At 34.6% G+C, this 18649-nt stretch overlaps 1 protein-coding gene across 1 annotated transcript in view; it reads left to right on the forward strand.

Moving 5' to 3' along the window:
- SLC9A9 (solute carrier family 9 member A9) overlaps window positions 1–18649 on the forward strand; it is a 220996-nt gene that overhangs the window by 70831 nt on the left and 131516 nt on the right. The window contains exons 7-9 of the mRNA XM_014058069.2: window positions 5624–5762; window positions 10135–10240; window positions 16667–16755. Coding sequence (XP_013913544.2) covers window positions 5624–5762; window positions 10135–10240; window positions 16667–16755 — 334 coding nt within the window. The remainder of the gene's footprint in view (window positions 1–5623; window positions 5763–10134; window positions 10241–16666; window positions 16756–18649) is intronic.

The raw sequence follows: 18649 nt of genomic DNA on the forward strand, positions 1-18649 counted from the left end.
TCACTCTATGTTTTGGGCTCAACTAGGCATGAATATGATGTTACAGATGTTGGTAATCATTTCTATTTAAAACCCTCAACAAAAGCAGACATAAAGTTGTTTTAAGCAAGATTTTTGCTTCACAAGAGAAGAAAAGTATTTGTTTCTTCCCATCAAGGTTCAGAACAAAGTCAACTTTCCTGAACTATAGTTAACTTCCGCAGGAACATGTTAACTGCCATTATAATGTTCCTCTTCAGTAAAATACAACCTAAAACTAAGGCATAAACTGCCTTGACCTTTGGCAACTTTACAATATGCTTTAATAGTAGCCCTTAAAGAATGTGATGCAAGAATCCGAGGTAGTAAATGAGATAATAGTATATTATTCTGGTATGCCATAAGTAATGTGAATAAGAGGTAATGATTATAAGGGACCATTTTATAATGACCACTACTTTAGGATGATAAACACTTGTTAGAAATCTATTGTAACATTAGAGAACGCTGTTTCTTCTGCCTGTTGCTTGAACTGTGCATTTAACTTTCAATTACTTTTTTCCTTAAGTTTAAGTTTCAATATATAGATATAGACAGAGAAACTAAATTGTTGGAAATGAAACTTCTAAAGTGGAACACAATGTCATGTTAAAATGTATAGATTTCATTACAGTTACTCAATTTTGAAACATTGATTGTCTCAGAATTATCTGTGGCTATGTGACAACCTTTTAGCTCCCCACAAGCATCCTCCTTCTCTAAGAAATTTTAAAAAAAGATATGTTGATGGTATAAATATATCAATTTATTATTTTAGCTGCTGCCGTAGAAACAAGAGACTACAGAGGCCAAACAAGCATATTGTGGTTTTGTATTAATGAATACAATTCAGGATATGTGGAATACTCGTTAAGAGGAGTGATATGCCTGCCATTGTTATTATATTCTGTCATGAAAAAACTTTCCAAATAGATATTCCAATTGCCACAATGTAAAATATTGTGTTATGTGTACTATAGGGACCATCCTGAATTATAAGAAACAACTGTAGTCTAGTTTATGCTCTTTATACACTTAAACTAGTAACATACAATAACAATCCACACCTCTTATAGTCTTAAAATAGTAATGCATAGAATAGAAAGTTCAAACTTCACTTTTTTCCTCCCGAGTTCTGATTCTCCTAGATGTCAACCAGCTTTGCTGTCCTTCTGTTATATGAAATTATTTGAGTGAAAACTTGGAGATCTGCTTGCATAAACTGAAATTTATATTTATGACATAATGTAATAGTACATTTTCCACCATAGGATACTATTGGTTGGAAACATGCAGAAGAGGTGTTCATCTTGCAGTGGATATATAAATGATGATGATGATGAATGAATACACACACACACACACACACACACACACACACACACTTATATATATTATAAATCGTGAATGCCCAGAATGTCCAGACGTTGTGAATGCCCCAACACTGGAACTCTTTAAGAAGATGTTGGATAGCCATTTGTCTGGAATAGTATAGGGTTTCCTGCCTAGGCAGGGGCAGGGGTTAGACTAGAAGACCTCCAAGATCCCTTCCAACTCTGTTATTGTATTGTATTATTTTATGTATGTATGTATGCATGCATGCATGCATGCATGCATGCATGCATGCATGCATCTATATATATAAACATTTTTGAGGCCAATAACTTTGACACCAGAACTATTAAATGCATCAAGCATACAAATACAGAAATAACAACTGAAATAATAAATAATAAAAACTAAGTTTTGCAAATAGCACTTTCAATCCACCAAATTAAGGTGGATTATGGTACCACAGTGTACTGTAGTTCTTAAGACCAGTCAAGATATTTTGGCACATGAGACAATCTCACAATAAACTTTTCATTCCAGGGTAATAGAAATACAGTAATTTTAAAATATTTTCCCTTCCCTTACATGACAGCCAATTGGCGGTTGAGGCAGCTCCCTTCCAATCCCTAAGAAGAGAGTTCTTGCTGAGGTCTGTATAAGAATTTAATGTGTTTAAGATAGATGAAGAGCCTGACAATTGTCTGCTGTGTCCACAGCAGGCTCTCTGGCAGCAGAATTCTCTGAATAAGAAGTAGGCAGGAAAGCTAGTGGTAAAACCACTTCTTTATTTTTTTAGTTAGATTGTTCATAATGCAGGTGTCTGCAGCGATGATCAAGAGGGTATATGAAACAAATATAAAAGCAGGCAGAGTTTCAATTGCATTATCACAACATCCAACTTGTATTTTCTACCATACTCTCCGGACACTCCTGCTTTATAACAATTCTTAGGTATTGCAAAAGGACCATATTTAGAAGCCTTACCTCATTGTCTTTGGCAAAACCTTTCACTGGCTTCTCAAGAGTAATATCCAGTGTGCTTCTAATGTTACATAAGGCAGCTACATTATGGCCTATAGTCAAAATCAGATCTGAAAGACAATAAATTGTTATCTCTAGATTTTATTAACTTATTGGGACTTACTACTTCTTTAGAAAATATTATTGAAACAGTAAGCCAGTATTAATCATGCCTGTCTGATGAGTCTCCTTTCATAATTCAGTGAAGCTTCATTCTAATGCATGTGTATTATTTAATTAAATTTCCGATTTTGCCCTTAAATCTCTTTAGCAAATATGAGAATTACTAAGTAGCTGATGGCAGAAATGCTCAAATTATGAAAAGGGTGAGGTGTTTATCTTGTGCTGTAGAATCCCTTTCCAGTGAACCCCCTGACTTCTAAAGCATCCTTCAATCCATGAGGAAATTCTTCACATGGCGCTTTCAAACAAGGAAATGTGGGCCTCCTGGGAAGCTTCAGACTGCAGGAAAGATGCACAATAGAATTAGTATTGCCAGCTTCAGCACTACACTAAGCTCAAAAAACCTGCCAAGAGGAATTTAGTAGAAATGTTCAGGCACTGAAAAAAATGCTGGAAACACAAAAGCTTTGAGAGACTATAACATACTGTGTAGCACAACATACTGTAGCACAACATTACTTGGGTGGCTAGAAATACAAATTTACTGGAGCAGCCATGCTCTTACCTATTCTTTATTTTCTGACTCCTGCTTGTTTCAAAAAGCAGGTAAAGCTATTTTAAAAATTCATATTTGTTTCATAAGACTAAACCGCTACATATGAACGTATTTAAAAATGCAAAAGATAAGTGGATTCACAAAGAACCAATTGCTACTTTCTTTAGATTTATGTTCATTTGAGTTTTACAGTTTAAAATAATTATCTAGAAAATAATGTTCTACCAAATTTCAACTGTTCAATATATCCTCAATAATAAATGATATACATAGAAATGTATTGCCTATTTTTGCTTTCTTTCCTCAATTTTTGCTCATGGATACTGACAAATTTACCTTCATATTTATATATTTGGAAAGGTAACAAGGGGAAGATGTAGTAGCAGATGGTAATGGCTCTCTTTCCTAGAGTGGCAGCCTTGTGTCTGGTACCTTAACTGCTTGACCAAACTGGCTTTGATCTGATTAAATTTGACTGATAGTTAAATGTTTGTTTGTTTGTTCATTTATTTGTTTGGGTACCATCTAACTCCAAACCACCTCTGGGCAGGTCACAATATAGTAAGCAGTAAAAACACAATACAAAATGAAACAAAATAGAAATCCCAATCCCTTGATACAAAAAGATCTACCGCTCTATATAGCCTTGGTAAGACCACACTTAGAATATTCTATTCAGTTTTGGTCACCCCAATACAAAAAAGTTGTTGAGATTTTGGAAAGAGTACGAAGAAGAACAAAAATTATTAGGGGCCTAGAAGCATATGAAAAATGTTTGCAGGAACTGGATACATCTAGTCTAGTGAAAGGAAGGGCTGCCGCTAGGAAGAAGGGGCCAACTTATTTACCAAAGCAGGACAAGGCAGGACAAGAAACAATGAATGGAAATTAACAAAGGAGAAAGGCAACCTAGAACTAAGGAGAAAATTCCTCATAATGAGAACAATGAACCAATGGAACAAATTAGCTTCAGAGGTTGTGGGTGGCCCATCACTAGACAGTCATTTATCAGAAATAATATAGGTCTCCTGTGAAAGCAAGAGCTGGACTAGATGACCCTCCAACATTGTTACTATTACATTAAAACACACATTTAGCAGGCGGTCTCCACTCATTCTAATCCAAGCCTAGGCGAACAACCAAGCCTTAGAGACTATACAGAATGCTGAAAAAAGACAGATTTCCTGGGTTTCAATACCTGGCACTATTGAAAAGAACCCAGTGTATATAATTTCTGCTGGCTCATATCAGCCAGGGAGAAGCCAATTGAGGATTATATGAGATGAAAAAGTTGTTCTTGTATTCTGAGGAAACTAGAGGTTAATTTTTACAGTATCTGCAATGCACATATGCAAACACAGATGGGAATCCAAACAGTACTTTTATTTTTTTTTAAATCTACCAAAACTATATTAACCTATTCTCTGTTTCATTGAATACATGTTTCATTCATCTATAACATTTAGGGAATTATATTTTGCATGAATCCACAATTTCCACATGGTTAGAATTCAGTGTCTTCTTTACATTTAATTAGTTTAATTTCAGTTTCATTTTTCATTGTCCTCCTTGATTTTTCTTATTAGAGCTTGCATTTTCTGCTGTAAGAGGCATATCATCATCATAGCTATTGTTATTTCTTCATCCAATTTGAGACTTTTTCTAATATTTAATATGAAAGATATTTACTTTATGGCAATAAAAATTGTTTTGGAAATCCTATACTAAAAACCTCCATGTCCATCAGTAAAAAGGACTAAAATAAAAGGGTCTCAGAAAGAGAGATTCTTAATTAGAATTTGGTGCAGTTGCATTTAATATTATAATTTTAAAAATGTGTCAATCTGACAATATTATTAACATTCTATGTCAGTGAACTCTACTATTGAGCAGGAAATTGAAATGTTTTAACCAGATGATTTGCCCACTGTGGCATAGCTTTAATTTCCCATAAGGTTATAATCTTGATGTCAGCAGCCAAAGACTTGGGTATAAAAAAGGAACTCTAGTAGAGACAACTATTTCTTTGCTTCAGAAAGAAATGTTTAGTTTGTGTTTCCCTGGGGCTTCATATTGTGAGGCTGTTGACACACTCCTAATTTGGTTTATGAAGGGTAAAGCTATGAATGACACAACTGTAACAGTTTATGAGATCACTTTATGTTTATGCTCTATGATTTGTACTGTGCATGTGTGAGTGAGCTATAAAACTAATGTTTTTATCAGGAATATGTGAACATATAACCATTCAGAAGACATATGGCCAATAAATAATTCAAAGGTATCTAGCTCACCTGTAGATTTCTTACATATCTACCATGTTTTAAAGTCTAGTAGGATTGAAAATAATGCTCTTTGTGACATATGTTTACAGATTGGCAAAATGTGACAGTGGCAAATGATATTGCCTTGAAAAAATAAACCTTATTTTGTTATGCTACAACATTTGGATGAAATAGCAGCCCCAAGGAATAACTGCTAGACTTTAGTAAAATACATCCTTAAGCTCGTGATATTAGTCTGTGCTATGTGAGAAAATTCATTATTTTTCTCTCCTTTTTATCTTTATTTCAGTTCAATATCAATTTACAGTCCCAAGGAGAATCCCAACACCTTTGATGCTGCTGCCTTCTTCCAGTCGGTGGGGAATTTTTTAGGAATCTTTGCTGGATCTTTTTGTATGGGCTCGGCCTATGCAATTGTCACTGCACTAATATCCTTTGTTGTTAAACTAGAGTATGTTTGGAAGATCAGGTGCCGTAAAATGCAACCATTTCATGTTTCACATTTAATAAGACTTTGTGTTTTAAAATTTTAGACAAGCCATAAATATAATCCTTTTGGGTCTATAGTCATTTCTGTCAAAGGTTACAGCTGCAGATGAGCTTGAATGCAAATGAAAATTTGCTAATCTGACCACTGAAAGTGTTAACAGATGGGAAGAATGAAAATGAGGATAAATAGCCTTCTATAATCATCTTTCTGTTTAAGTTGTACATGATTGATTCATTTATTTCTTCTAATGATATTACTTAGCATCTATATCATAACTATGTAGAAGCCATAGTTAAAAGACTGGATAACTTAAAGTAGAGGTGTCAAACTCACAGCCTGTGGGGCACATGTATCACATGCTGGCCATGCCCTTTTACCCCCCAGTTTAGTGAAGGGAAAAGCCATGATGACGTCAACATAACAACGCAAGTACTAACATATTTACTCAGTATCTGCAACAAGCTAGACATTTAGAGTATAAAAAACCGAGACAGGTTCCTACATTTTTCTAGTTTTCTTTCTTGCAGTCATATTTCTCTTTTTTTTTTCAGGGCAGCTTGTCAGTGAATGTCTCCTGTGGAAAAGAATGACACATTTTGCCTTGAATTTGAGCTTTATTTGTTTGTTTTTAAATTTAGAAGAGTTTTAATGAGTAAACAAACCCCCCTAAAAATGTGCTTCTAGGAGACACTTTTCTGTAGCAGTGTAAAATAAGAGCTATTGCTATAAGAAAAAGAGGAGTTAACAATTTATAAGTAACAGGTTTTTGCCCCTGTGGAGATAAAATGCTCAAAGATAGGATGGTTCTTTGAGGAATGTGAGCAAGGAACAAAGCGTGCGTTCCCTTTATGGAGTATCTCCAGAGTAGCAATTTACAACATTACCTAGACGTCACTGTGTAGTGTAAAGCTTTCTTTATTAACAAAGGGTGGTTTATGCTATAAATTGCTAATGCAAAAGATCTTGTGTCTGTCTTTCACTTCGATATACAGCCTCACTAGCTTCACTGCATTTTTTTAAAGCAATAAAGAACCACAGAGCACCATGAAGACTAGTTTATTACCACTTTCACTTTTCCAGATCACAGTCCACTTCATTAGATGCAAATGGTCTGTGATTCAGGAAAGGGAAAGCTACAGCTATGATGGTTTGCTTATTTGTCACAAAATACCAACAGGAACACCCCTGGAAGCTTTTTTTTTTTTAAAGTCCCTTCAAAAATGCAGTGGTTGTGCCTTTATCTTTCACTAGGCAAATTAAAACATTTTTATGCCAATACATATGTTTTGCTGCTACTTTATCACTGTTTTTTTCCCATCCTAGTTTAGGAAGATTGTTTTTTAGACGTTGACATTTTTGGGTTATGTTGCTAGCTACCCTGAAAAATATAAAAATATAAATTACAGGCTCACTGAGGTCAGAAAATATTTCACAGCCTTTGGGTAAAGTATATTTAAATATACAATGTAAGGCTGTGAAATTTAACTGACATTTGCAAAAGTTTGTTCTTTCACAGATCCTGTATTCTTCCTTGCTAGATAAGTTTCTTTTTGAAGAAATAGCATAGAAATCTGACAGGTATTTTAAAGAATCGTATAACTTTTAAAACATACAGAAAAAAAGGTGTAATGACGCTTCAGAGGCAAAAACCAGACTTTTCCATACTCTGCATTAACAAAAACATATACAGATCCATAGCTTTCCAAATATACTCTCATAATAAAGAAATTTTTTTACAATAGTTTTACAATATTGCCAATGGCCCTGCTATTTTGTTAAATAAAAAGGCCGAAGCTTGCTAAATAAATCAAAATTCATTTAATGAGAATTTTAACAAAATATAGAAAGAATAAAAATAATAACCAGTCTATTCCTTCTGGATAATACAATATCACTTTTTAAAAATCCAGATTTAATAACCTTAATTAGTATATGCCAGTGATGGCGAACTTTTTTGGCACCAAGTGCCCAAACCGGCATCACCAAGGGTCCAAACTAGAACTGGAACCGTACACCGGATCATTCAAAATCCAAAGACCAGTTGGCCGGCATGCACATGCCTCTGTTTTGGGGGCCATTTAGGGGCATTTTCGTGCCATTTTTCAGGCAGTTTTCAGGCTGTTTTTGTAATGGTTTTCGTGAGCACAAGCTAGTCTTCGTGGAAACTGGAATGCTGGAAAATAGCCTGAAAATGGCATGGAAAAGGCCCAGAAAGGGCCCAGAAAGCTGTCTGGTTTTTGGACATTTTCAGGCTATTTTCCATCATTCCGGTGCCTGCAAAGACCAGTGTGCCAGAACCCAGAAGAGCAGCTCTGTGTATGTTATATATATATGTTGTATTTGTGCTGATAAATAAATAAAGGGAGACTAGTTTAGATCTATTTCAAGCTATTTAGCTCTCATCAGCTAGCCATACCCTTACTGGGATTAGAACCTGTGCTGTATTACATCTTAGGCAGATGTATATAATAGAAAGGGCTTTCCATCAAGTTTAATCTTCATCTAAAACAGTTGCATAGGCACCTCACTTTAGTCAACAGAAACAATCCAAGCATATTTGGGGTAGCTTGCATCTAAGCTGTCTCTGAGCTGACTCAGTATTGCACCTTACTGACCACCAGATTATACCAAATTCCAAAGTTTCTTCACCTTGAATAGATCAATTTTATTTAATACTGTTAAATAAATGTCAGAAAGCTCTTACAATCTCTTGAATATCTACAGGCTGTACTAGTAACATTGAGTGGCAAAACCACCAATTTCCATAGCCATGATTTTCAGCTCTCTGCCAAAGAAAAGTGTGATAAGTTTATACGGGTTGTTAATGCACTAATTTTTAATTTAAACATGAGCCCAAATTCAAAAGGGCAAACAGGCCACATACTCAGTGACGTTATCATATATTCATATTAAGTGCTTACTTTACACTTTGCCATATTGCCTTGGACAATCAGTTGAGTGAACATAAAGGTTTCTAGATAAATAATGCCTTAACACAATTGAATGAAATTATTGTCTCTGGATAAAATGTCTCTATGTAATATTTCCTCCATTGAGTTACTAAAATCTTAATATGCCTATTTTTACTTTTTAATTTAACAGTAAATAGGTTCCATTAAGCTCGCAATGACCTTCTCCTGAGCTTGAAATATTATAATCCTTGAGCTCATTCTAAATTGGTCATCCTGTTTGCCATTTGACTTTACAACAGATTTATTTCTATGACCTGAAAAGCAAAGTTAAACTAGATTTAGGAATCATATGAATAGAACTAATGAGTGGAAATTAAAGTTATATCTGTCCAAATCAGTAATATATTCAATTATTTCAAAGCATGAACTGTTATAGACATAGCCAGGAATACTTTCCTTGAAGTTGCATGTAAAATAAATATTCATACAAACATAATTAAGTTTTTTTCAGTAGGCTGTCAAAAGGATAGACTTGTTGGAAATGGAAATTATTTATCACTGCAAGCTATTTTAGAATAGAATAGAATGAATTAGCTGGAAGGAACCTTTCTAGCTAAAATATCTCTTTTCTTAAGATTCAAAGAGAAATTATCCACAGCATGGATAATTTTGTGACCTGGTCAAGACTACCTTTCCAAGATATGAGAAGATTTTTGTCTTAGTTTTGTATGCAGTCAGAATTCTGAGAAGAAGAAAAAAGACTCGTACAGCACTTATTTCCATTGCACCCACTGGATTTATATTTTTCCACAGACAATGGATATGTGAATTGGTCTACATTACATCAAACATTCATTGCTTGATGTCTCCATCATATTAAAAGATCAAAGCCACCAGAACATTTTAAAAAGGGACTCCAATTTATAATTTAACAGTTGTGGACTACATGGGAAAATATCGTAATTAATTTAAAATTATAGTCAATTACACTTAAATTAATTAGTACCCACTGGAATCTAGTACCGTACATGAAAATAGGCACACATTAACTTAACCGTACCATACTCATGTACCATATCCACTCAAAAACTGACTACAGGCCTTGATACCAAATAATATTACAGCTCTGCTCTCAGCCAGAAATGTTTAACTGCCATACTTAATTGTTCCAAACTGAATTATCAATGATTAAGAATTTCCAGTAACTTATATAAATCCAACCAGTTGATGAAGATAATTTATGATAAATTAGGAGCACTCTAAAATTTTACTTCACTTCTTCAAAATAGTGCTAAGTTTATAAGCATTCTTGTCATACTGGTACGTAATGTTACAAAATCAAGTCTGACAAACTAAAACAATTGCTCTTTTTCCTTAGCTTTATTTTTCCTTTAGCACTTGACAAAGTTTACTAAACTGTGTGAGTTCCCCATGCTGGAAACTGGCTTGTTTTTCCTTTTATCATGGAGTGCTTTCTTGTCTGCTGAAGCTGCTGGCCTTACAGGTAAGTATTTCATGCTATTGAAGTAATTGGGGGCTTCAGTTTTCTGCTGTAATACAAAGATATGTGTGAAATCATACAACAATATGTGCGGAATTTGTGCATTTTTGTGTTCAACAAAAATGGAGAAATGGTTGGAGACATTTTAGGAGGTAAAATTCTTGGTAGAAAAATAATATGTAGTACTGTGCATAGTTTCTGAGAAAAATGAATATTAATCAAAAACAGCAACAATGGTTGTGTGTAAAAGGATGTATTTTCCTATTTTATTATATGAATGTAAAAGCTGAGTACTGTACATCAGGAAAAACGTATAGATGAATGAAGTGTATTAATGTGCTAACTAAAACATACGGTAAAGGAAGAATCAATACAGTAAAGAATGAATGGCTATTGAATGAATGTGCACTGAATGCAAAAGTGAGCAACTATTATCAAAAAAGCTTGTTGGGTTTATGTGATTGTATTGATAGCAATAGCAATAGCAGTTAGACTTATATACCGCTTCATAGGGCTTTCAGCCCTCTCTAAGCGGTTTACAGAGTCAGCATATCGCCCCCACAGTCTGGGTCCTCATTTCACCCACCTTGGAGGATGGAAAGCTGAGTCAACCTTGAGCCGGTGAGATTAGAACCGCTGAACTGCAGATAACAGTCAGCTGAAGTGGCCTGCAGTACTGCACCCTAACCACTGTGCCACCTCGGCTCTTTTTTTGATAATGTGCATGATGATTGATTTAAATTAAACATATGAAAAAGTGAATAGATCAATAGATATGAAAAATGGAGAATCCTATGAATGAACTTGGTGATTTCCTCAAAAGAAAAATGTAAGAAATTTCAAGAAAAAAAGGCAATGTGTGAACCAATGTAGGAATTTTGTGGAAGCAAAGATGGTTTGCAAGATTAAAAAGTTCTTGTGAGATATAAATATAAATATAAATTGGTTTCAGTTGTTTCCTTTTACTTTTCTTATCCCATTCTTTTGATTTTTGGGGGGTTACTGTTTCTTTTTTTCTATGTCTCTCTCTGCTCTATATAACATTGCTAATCACAAAAACAGAATAGTGTGATGGGAATCTAGGTGGATTGTATTTGTGTATGTGTGTGTGTGTGTGTACACTTTATTCTCATTCACAGGAAGCGAGGAAGCAAGTTTAGAAGATGAAAGTATTCAAATTAATGGATAATCTCTTTAAATTTATGGAATAAATTATATGAATTGCATTAGTGGAATATTTGTAAGTCATATGAAAGAAATAGTGAACAAATATGAAATTGATTTCTAATAAATATAAAATAAAACATTTAAAAAGTAATAAAGCCAGGATACAAATATAATAAGTACGTTTTATATCATTATAACAAAGTAGATACTCCTGTAATATGATACTTTCATCTATTTCTGTTTTTTTAGAAATGTTTGAAGATTTTTATTCAAAATCTATCATTACAAAAACATTAATGAAACTAGAGTTTTCTATGATAATTTTATTGCTGAACATATGGCCTCTCTAAGCATGAAGTTTTGTTTTTAGATCTTAAGACATAGGATAAAATTATGCAGTATATAATTGGGAGAAGTCATTTTTTCACAGTTAAGTGACATATTGAAATTTCTTCTCTGATATGATTTAGAATCTTTTTCCTGTCCATTTATATATATGGAATAACAGTAATTTTAATTGTTATAATGCTCACAGATGGGTTTTAAATTTATATAGCAGATATAATTTTTTTTAGAAGTCAACGTGTGCCTAATCCAGATGCAATTAGATTTTTTTTAAAAAAAGAAACCATACAAAAAATTACAAACTGTTATTAATTTCATTTGAAAGAAATTGCTCAGATTATTACAAGTAATTATAATTACTTTATAATTTTCCAGTTTGTACAATAAAATTTAATGTCAGATGTTTGTGAATATAGGAAATACTATAAATGCATAAACTAGTGTTATGAAATGGCTTCCAACTGGATTCTTCTGGAAATTTATATCATTATCACCTTTCATATGCTACATATTTTACACATGTAATTAATTCCTTGATAAGCGCTATTGGAAGAGAATTGGATATTCTTTGACAGCTAGCATATTTCAGGATTAATATGTATATTAGATTTTGTGGAGGAGAGCTTATCCCTATGATATACAACCAGAGAAAATTATGGTTCTCCTGCTCTATTCTTCGTAGGACTGGGAAAAATCATTTCCAGTAATAGTTCTTTTTATTCATGTTTTTAAGGAAGTGATCCTTAAAGCTTTCATCTCAACTCTAGTACCTGTATTTTTATTTTATTTTTATTTCTCCCTGAATTCACAGTATTCTGAATTTATAATTCAATTTTCTCTATAGAATCTACTACAAAACAGAAACCTCATAATTCATACATGTGAGGTTGGTTAAAGGGAATGATAATACCTAACAAACATAAATATGTAAAATTTATCTTTATTTAGAACAAGGTTCAAAAGTTGGTATTCAGATGTCATGGTAAAGTGTTATGTCCCTATATGACTGCTTGAAATGTTTCATTCAGTCACTTTCATGATGTTTTTCTGGAGTTTTCGGATGAAAATCTGCAAGTACTGTCAAGCTTGCCTGTTTTCACTGGCACATTCAGTGACACAGTTCAATTGACACAAGCCTGAAAGCAATACTCTGACATCCAGTTGTGTGAGACGTTCTAATTAAAACACTTCAGAGAGTGATCTTGCCACCTTGGATTTGGCAGACTTGCCCAGAAGCATTTTCAAATTATTTCCAGAGGACTTTTCTTACCCAAAAGAATCAGTTAACAATTCCAGAGAAATATAATACATTGACAGAAATAAAAAATTCTGTCAAATATTTTCAATGCAGTTCTCAGTTATCAGATTTAGGGCTTAGTTGAACCTCTATCATTTTCTTTCTCCCAATAATTTGTGGAGTCCATAACTTTACTCTTTGATGAGGAAAAACCTAAACCTCAGTTAAAAATACCAATAATCATTCCAATCAATTGAATCCCATGATTAATCAACAGATTTTTCATGTTATATATTTAGTACATTATTTGTTCTTCTATGGTGTCAATCAATACAGCATATACAATGCTGTCAGAAGTATAAGGAGCATCAGAAGTAATGGAGTTATAAATAACTTCATCACTTGATTATAAGTAGCTTTAAGTGGATTAGACCTGAAAATCACAATCTTGGTCAAGTTGAAAAAGCTCTAGAGTAGGCAACCAATGTGGATGGATACATTTAGTATGTCTAAGATTTAAAAACAAACAAACATCATGCCTAAATTATAAAAACCCAGATCAGACAAGGAAAAATGGAAAAGTAAAACCAACATCAAACCCAGATTATTAATTACATTAAGTCAATTAATGTAATTATAATTATTATTTGGTTTATAATATAATTTTAATTTACTGTAAATGACCAGGTCCAGGGCTTTAAAGAAATAAATGTGATCCTATGTGGTCAGCTTGCTAACTTTTATCTAGAATTAAATAAATTAACATTATGTGCTAATTCTAGATCCCGTGTATGTATACATGAAGCTTCATTCACCTGCTGCTTGCCCAGTCCAGTTTCTAACAGGCTGTGGACCGGTAGCATGTGCAGCCATGGGGTTGTGGACCCCTGAGCTATATTCTTCAAATGCTATGTTGAAGAAGCAGTTGTGGGGGTTGGTTTTTGTGGGTAAGGCTAGGCAATTAAGTTGATAGATGATTTGTTGTCTGGGGCCTGTGTTTGAGATTGTGATGGCAGGATATTTGGGAAACCTGAAGGTAGACTAGGATAGGCCATAATATTCAGGTGATGGCAGGCAGAGGAAGATATCAATGCAATTGTGGGGTGATTACATGTGGGAAGGCGTTTGTGCTATCTTCAGTTGATTCTCCTGGATTCTCTTTCAGAAGTCAGATCACTAAATTGTCAGTGATCATAACCTCCCACTAATAATGACAAATGATCTTATCTTTGATGAGGCATTGACCTGGCATGTTTTCAGGGTGAGTTCTTCCCTTGGAGGTCCAAGTGTGACACATGAAACTGGGCTGGAGGATTAGGGGTGGATATCACTGGGAAGCAGTAATGGCTTCCAGGGGGTTTACTTCACGTATAATTTAAAGAGAGACCCTTGTTAAAGTTGGGCTATAGGCATCAGTTGGGTTTATTATATAATGTGTGTAGCCAGGGGCCTGAGTTTCAGACACGATATGGAGCCAAGGTGGTGCAGTGATTAGAGTGTAGTACTGCAGGCTATTTCAGCTGACTGCTAGCTGCAGTTCAGCAGTTCAAATCTCACTGGTTCAAGGTTAACTCAGCCTTCAATCTTTCCGAGGTGGATAAAATGAGAATCCAGATTATTGGGAGCAATATGCTCTGTATATACTCTGTAAACTGCTTAGAGAGAGCTGTAAAAGAACTATGAAGCTGTATATAAGTCTAAGTGCTATTGGTATTGCTAATATGAGATTTTTGCCAAGAATGTAATGGGTGGTTTTATGAGACCTTAATCATTACATAAAGTGGATGGAGGTTTTGGTGGTGCCTCCACTGGAATTGTATTCATATTGCACAAACCCTGACATAATTTATGCAAGTCTTAAGGACCTGGTTCTACTTCCCTAAGCTGACGTGTTGTTTTGTTGAATGTTTTATAAAATTATGCCTGCTTTAGCCATGTTGCAAAGGAGGGAATATTACTGGTTGCTCTATAATAAGCCTATTATAATAAGCCTATAATAAGAAATTTCTTAGCAGGATATTAGGAAATATATTGCCTCATTTACATTATGACTCAGAGATGTCATTGTAGCAGTATATTTTCAGGATATTCTGCTGGTTCCTTTTTCCTTGTCATCTTTTGGAGGAGTAAACCCATCCTTCAAACATATAATGCATAATAAAACATATTTATATAATAATATGTATCATCTTTAAAATTTGCTCATCAAAAAAGGAATTGCAGGTGATAATTTCAGCATCTGAAAATAAATTCTTCACAAAACCATAAATCTTTTGTTTTTCAGTTTAGGCAGAGCTACTTTGTATGTAATCAACAATTAATTAAGAGTATTATATCTGCAACCACAATTTTATTTCTCCAAGTTGCACCAATCAATTCAGCATTTCAGTATTTAAAACTGAACCTCTAACTTTTTTGTTGGAAATAAACATCCAGTTTAGTAAGAAATTGTTCCCAATGAAGGAAATATTTTTAGTTCCAGATAGTGAAGACCTTCTCTAACTTTTAATGAGAAAGGAACCTATGAATATTTTGTTTCTTTTAACAATTGCTATGTAATCAACACCATTTTGAAATAAAAACTGGATAATGTCAGAAAGAAATTGAATAAAACTTTCCAAGAATATAATGCAGTTGAGAATTCATTGTAATGCGATTTTATCTGCAAAAGCAAACTTTAGCTATTTGCACATTTTAACTGTCTCTGTTGTACAAACTCAGTCCCAGAGTGCTATCTTACACATACTTCCCAGGAGATCCCAGTGAAATCAAGAGGCTAGACAATAACTAACTGGTGTGTAGAAATTAATCTTGGTGATATTATTTTCAACATAATTTGTTATGCAATATTGCATGTTGTTATGCAATATTGCATGTTTCTAAGAAAACAACCTGAATTGTTGCTTTTATTTTGGAATTATTGACTCATTTAGAATCAACATCTGAGAAAAGCTTTTCCAGATTGCAAATTCAAGCACAGCTAGAAACATGAGCCCAATTTACCAAATTATGTAATATGTTGTTAGGTGACATCCTGATAAGATAGTCTGCCTATCCATACTGCAAAAGACTGACCCAATTGAGAATATACCAGATTAGGATAGTATCATATTGAAGATCAGTGTTGTATTTAGATGATTTCACAGCAATTCTGAAAGTTAGACCAGGGATAGACAAGTAATTTTCCCAAGCGGCCACATGAGAAAGGGGACTGTTGTGAATGGCCAACCCAATAGGCTGAACTTAAATCTGCTCAATTGTGTGCATAGTGTACAAATTATTTATGTTTGGTTTCTAATTTTTAATTGACCTCACATGAGCCAGACAGGAACAGCCAAAAGACCAGATGTGGCCCAAAGGCCAAAACATGTCCAGTTCTGATTTAGACAGTCTTCAAACAACAAAATTGTATAGATGTATAGTAAGCAGGTACATTACAGCAAGATGCAAGAGCTTCCTGACCTCAAATTGTTTTGATCAAAGCTACATTCTAGTTCATTGAAGCAAATTATTATAACATGTTCTTATGGCTTTTTTATTGGCAGTTAATGTTATTTAATTATTTTTCAAGCAGGCAAATTCCTTCCACCCCTCCACCCTCCCCTTTTTTCTTTTGAATACATTCTGGGATGAAATGAAAACAGCTTGATGTGTGTGTGTTGTTTTTTTGTTTTTTTCAGGAATAGTGGCAGTTCTTTTTTGTGGAGTTACACAGGCCCATTATACATATAACAATCTGTCAGAAGACTCCAAAATGAGAACTAAACAGGTAAAGTATGCAGTCTTCCCATCTTTCTGACCCCTTGTTTGCTTTGTATCTTCTGCAACAGTAGCAATAGCAGTAGCAATAGCAGTAGACTTATATACCGCTTCATAGGCCTTTCAGGCCTCTCTAAGCGGTTTACAGAGAGTCAGCATATTGCCCCCAACAATCTGGGTCCTCATTTTACCCACCTCGGAAGGATGGAAGGCTGAGTCAACCCTGAGCCGGTGAGATTTGAACCGCTGACCTGCTGATCTAGCAGTAGCCTGCAGTGCTGCATTTAACCACTGCGCCACAATTGGGTATCACAAATTTGATAGTATAGCCTGGAGAGAAACAAAAAAAGAAACCCAAAGCTTGTATCTTCATTAAGGGAGAAGTATATCAACAACTGATTTTTGCTAGTAAAGGCATTGGCAATTTTTCTGCTAAGCAAAATTTAAGAAAGGTCTGTTTTTCTTTTGAGGCCAGAAGCATCAAATGTCACCATAGATATAAAATGTGCAAAGCTGGTGATAGTTTTCAGTGCTTTTTATTAGGTCAGCCTGGGCCTCTACTGGATATATACTTTGCTCAAGGGCTTATATCTTGATGAAGTTTCTAACTTGTCTTTTGCTCGGAATCACTGACACACATCTCCATGTCATCTCACAAATGGGGATTAAAACTCCTTTAGGTGAAGCATGCTTTTCAAAACTGAGAATCATAATTCAGGGAAGATAGCTCTTTGGTTCTGTAGATTCTAGTAATGAACTGGATCTGCTTTGTTGCCAGGAATAGAAAAAGCGGTTATGTAATTTTAGATCATATTTTATGATGTGGTAACACCCAATTTTATGGTGATGTGCATTATGTTACTTTTTTTCAAAATGTGACTGTTTCAGGTACCTCTTGTTTATTTTACCAACTGGACCCATTAAATCCAGATAAATACTGCAGGTGTCAGATTTTCAAATAAGAAAAAGAGTTCTGTAGGGAATATAGCACCTGGAGTAGATGAATTGTTTGAGTCAAGGGTGGGTTCCGGTAGTCACTACTGCAAGTTCATTCGTGGGCACTTTGCATGCTTGATGTGCACTGAGCGTGCATGTTCAGTGCAATAAAAATTGTTTTGCGCATGTGCAGAAGCAAAAACCAAGATGGCAGCACCTATGGCGCCACCTGAAGAACCAGTTTGGGGGGGGTGTGGAAGTGTGGGTCACTGCCAATTCCAGTGACCCAGGCCGCCAAACCACTACCAGTTTGGCCAAACCGGTAGGAACCCACCATTGGTTTGAGTGTTCTCTAGAGCAGGGGTGTAAAACTCACAGCCCATGGGCCAGATGCATCACATGCTGGCCCCGTAGCCACACAATTTAGTGAAGGGAAAAGTCCCAATACATCACGTGGTGCCACCGTGATGATGCGAGTTTGACAACCCTGCTCTTGACAAATAAAACACTTAAAGATATATGCTATTGGAGCAGAAGTTTTGCAGGATCAGAAACTTCAAAATAGAAATTTCTATAATCAGTAAAAATAATTAGTCAACCTACTTTCAACATCTAAGCACTCTATTTGTAACCTTCAAGTAAATAATTGGTGCTTTTATTGGTTCTGTTGTTCAACCTCCTTACCTTGTTATGCTTCAGTGCCTTTAGTATTAGTTTTGATACATCATATCACTTATTGTTTTCATAATCTTTTATTACTTCTAATCAAAAACTATACTCTTTATTGTTCAGCTTTCTTTACTTTGGTTTGGGATGCAAATGTTTATCTTAATTGCCCATGAAATCCTGAAATAAAAAAAACTTCATAGATAATTTCTCAAGTACTTATAGCTATTTTTTACTGTAGTCTTCATATGACTACAAAATTCGCTCCAAAATTGTATCTTGTATCTTGATAGCAGCAAAAC

The sequence above is a fragment of the Thamnophis sirtalis genome, unplaced genomic scaffold, assembly GCF_051295495.1.
Source record: "Thamnophis sirtalis isolate CommonGarterSnake01/CBP01778 unplaced genomic scaffold, rThaSir2_p1.2 scaffold_11, whole genome shotgun sequence".
NCBI lineage: Eukaryota > Metazoa > Chordata > Lepidosauria > Squamata > Natricidae > Thamnophis > Thamnophis sirtalis.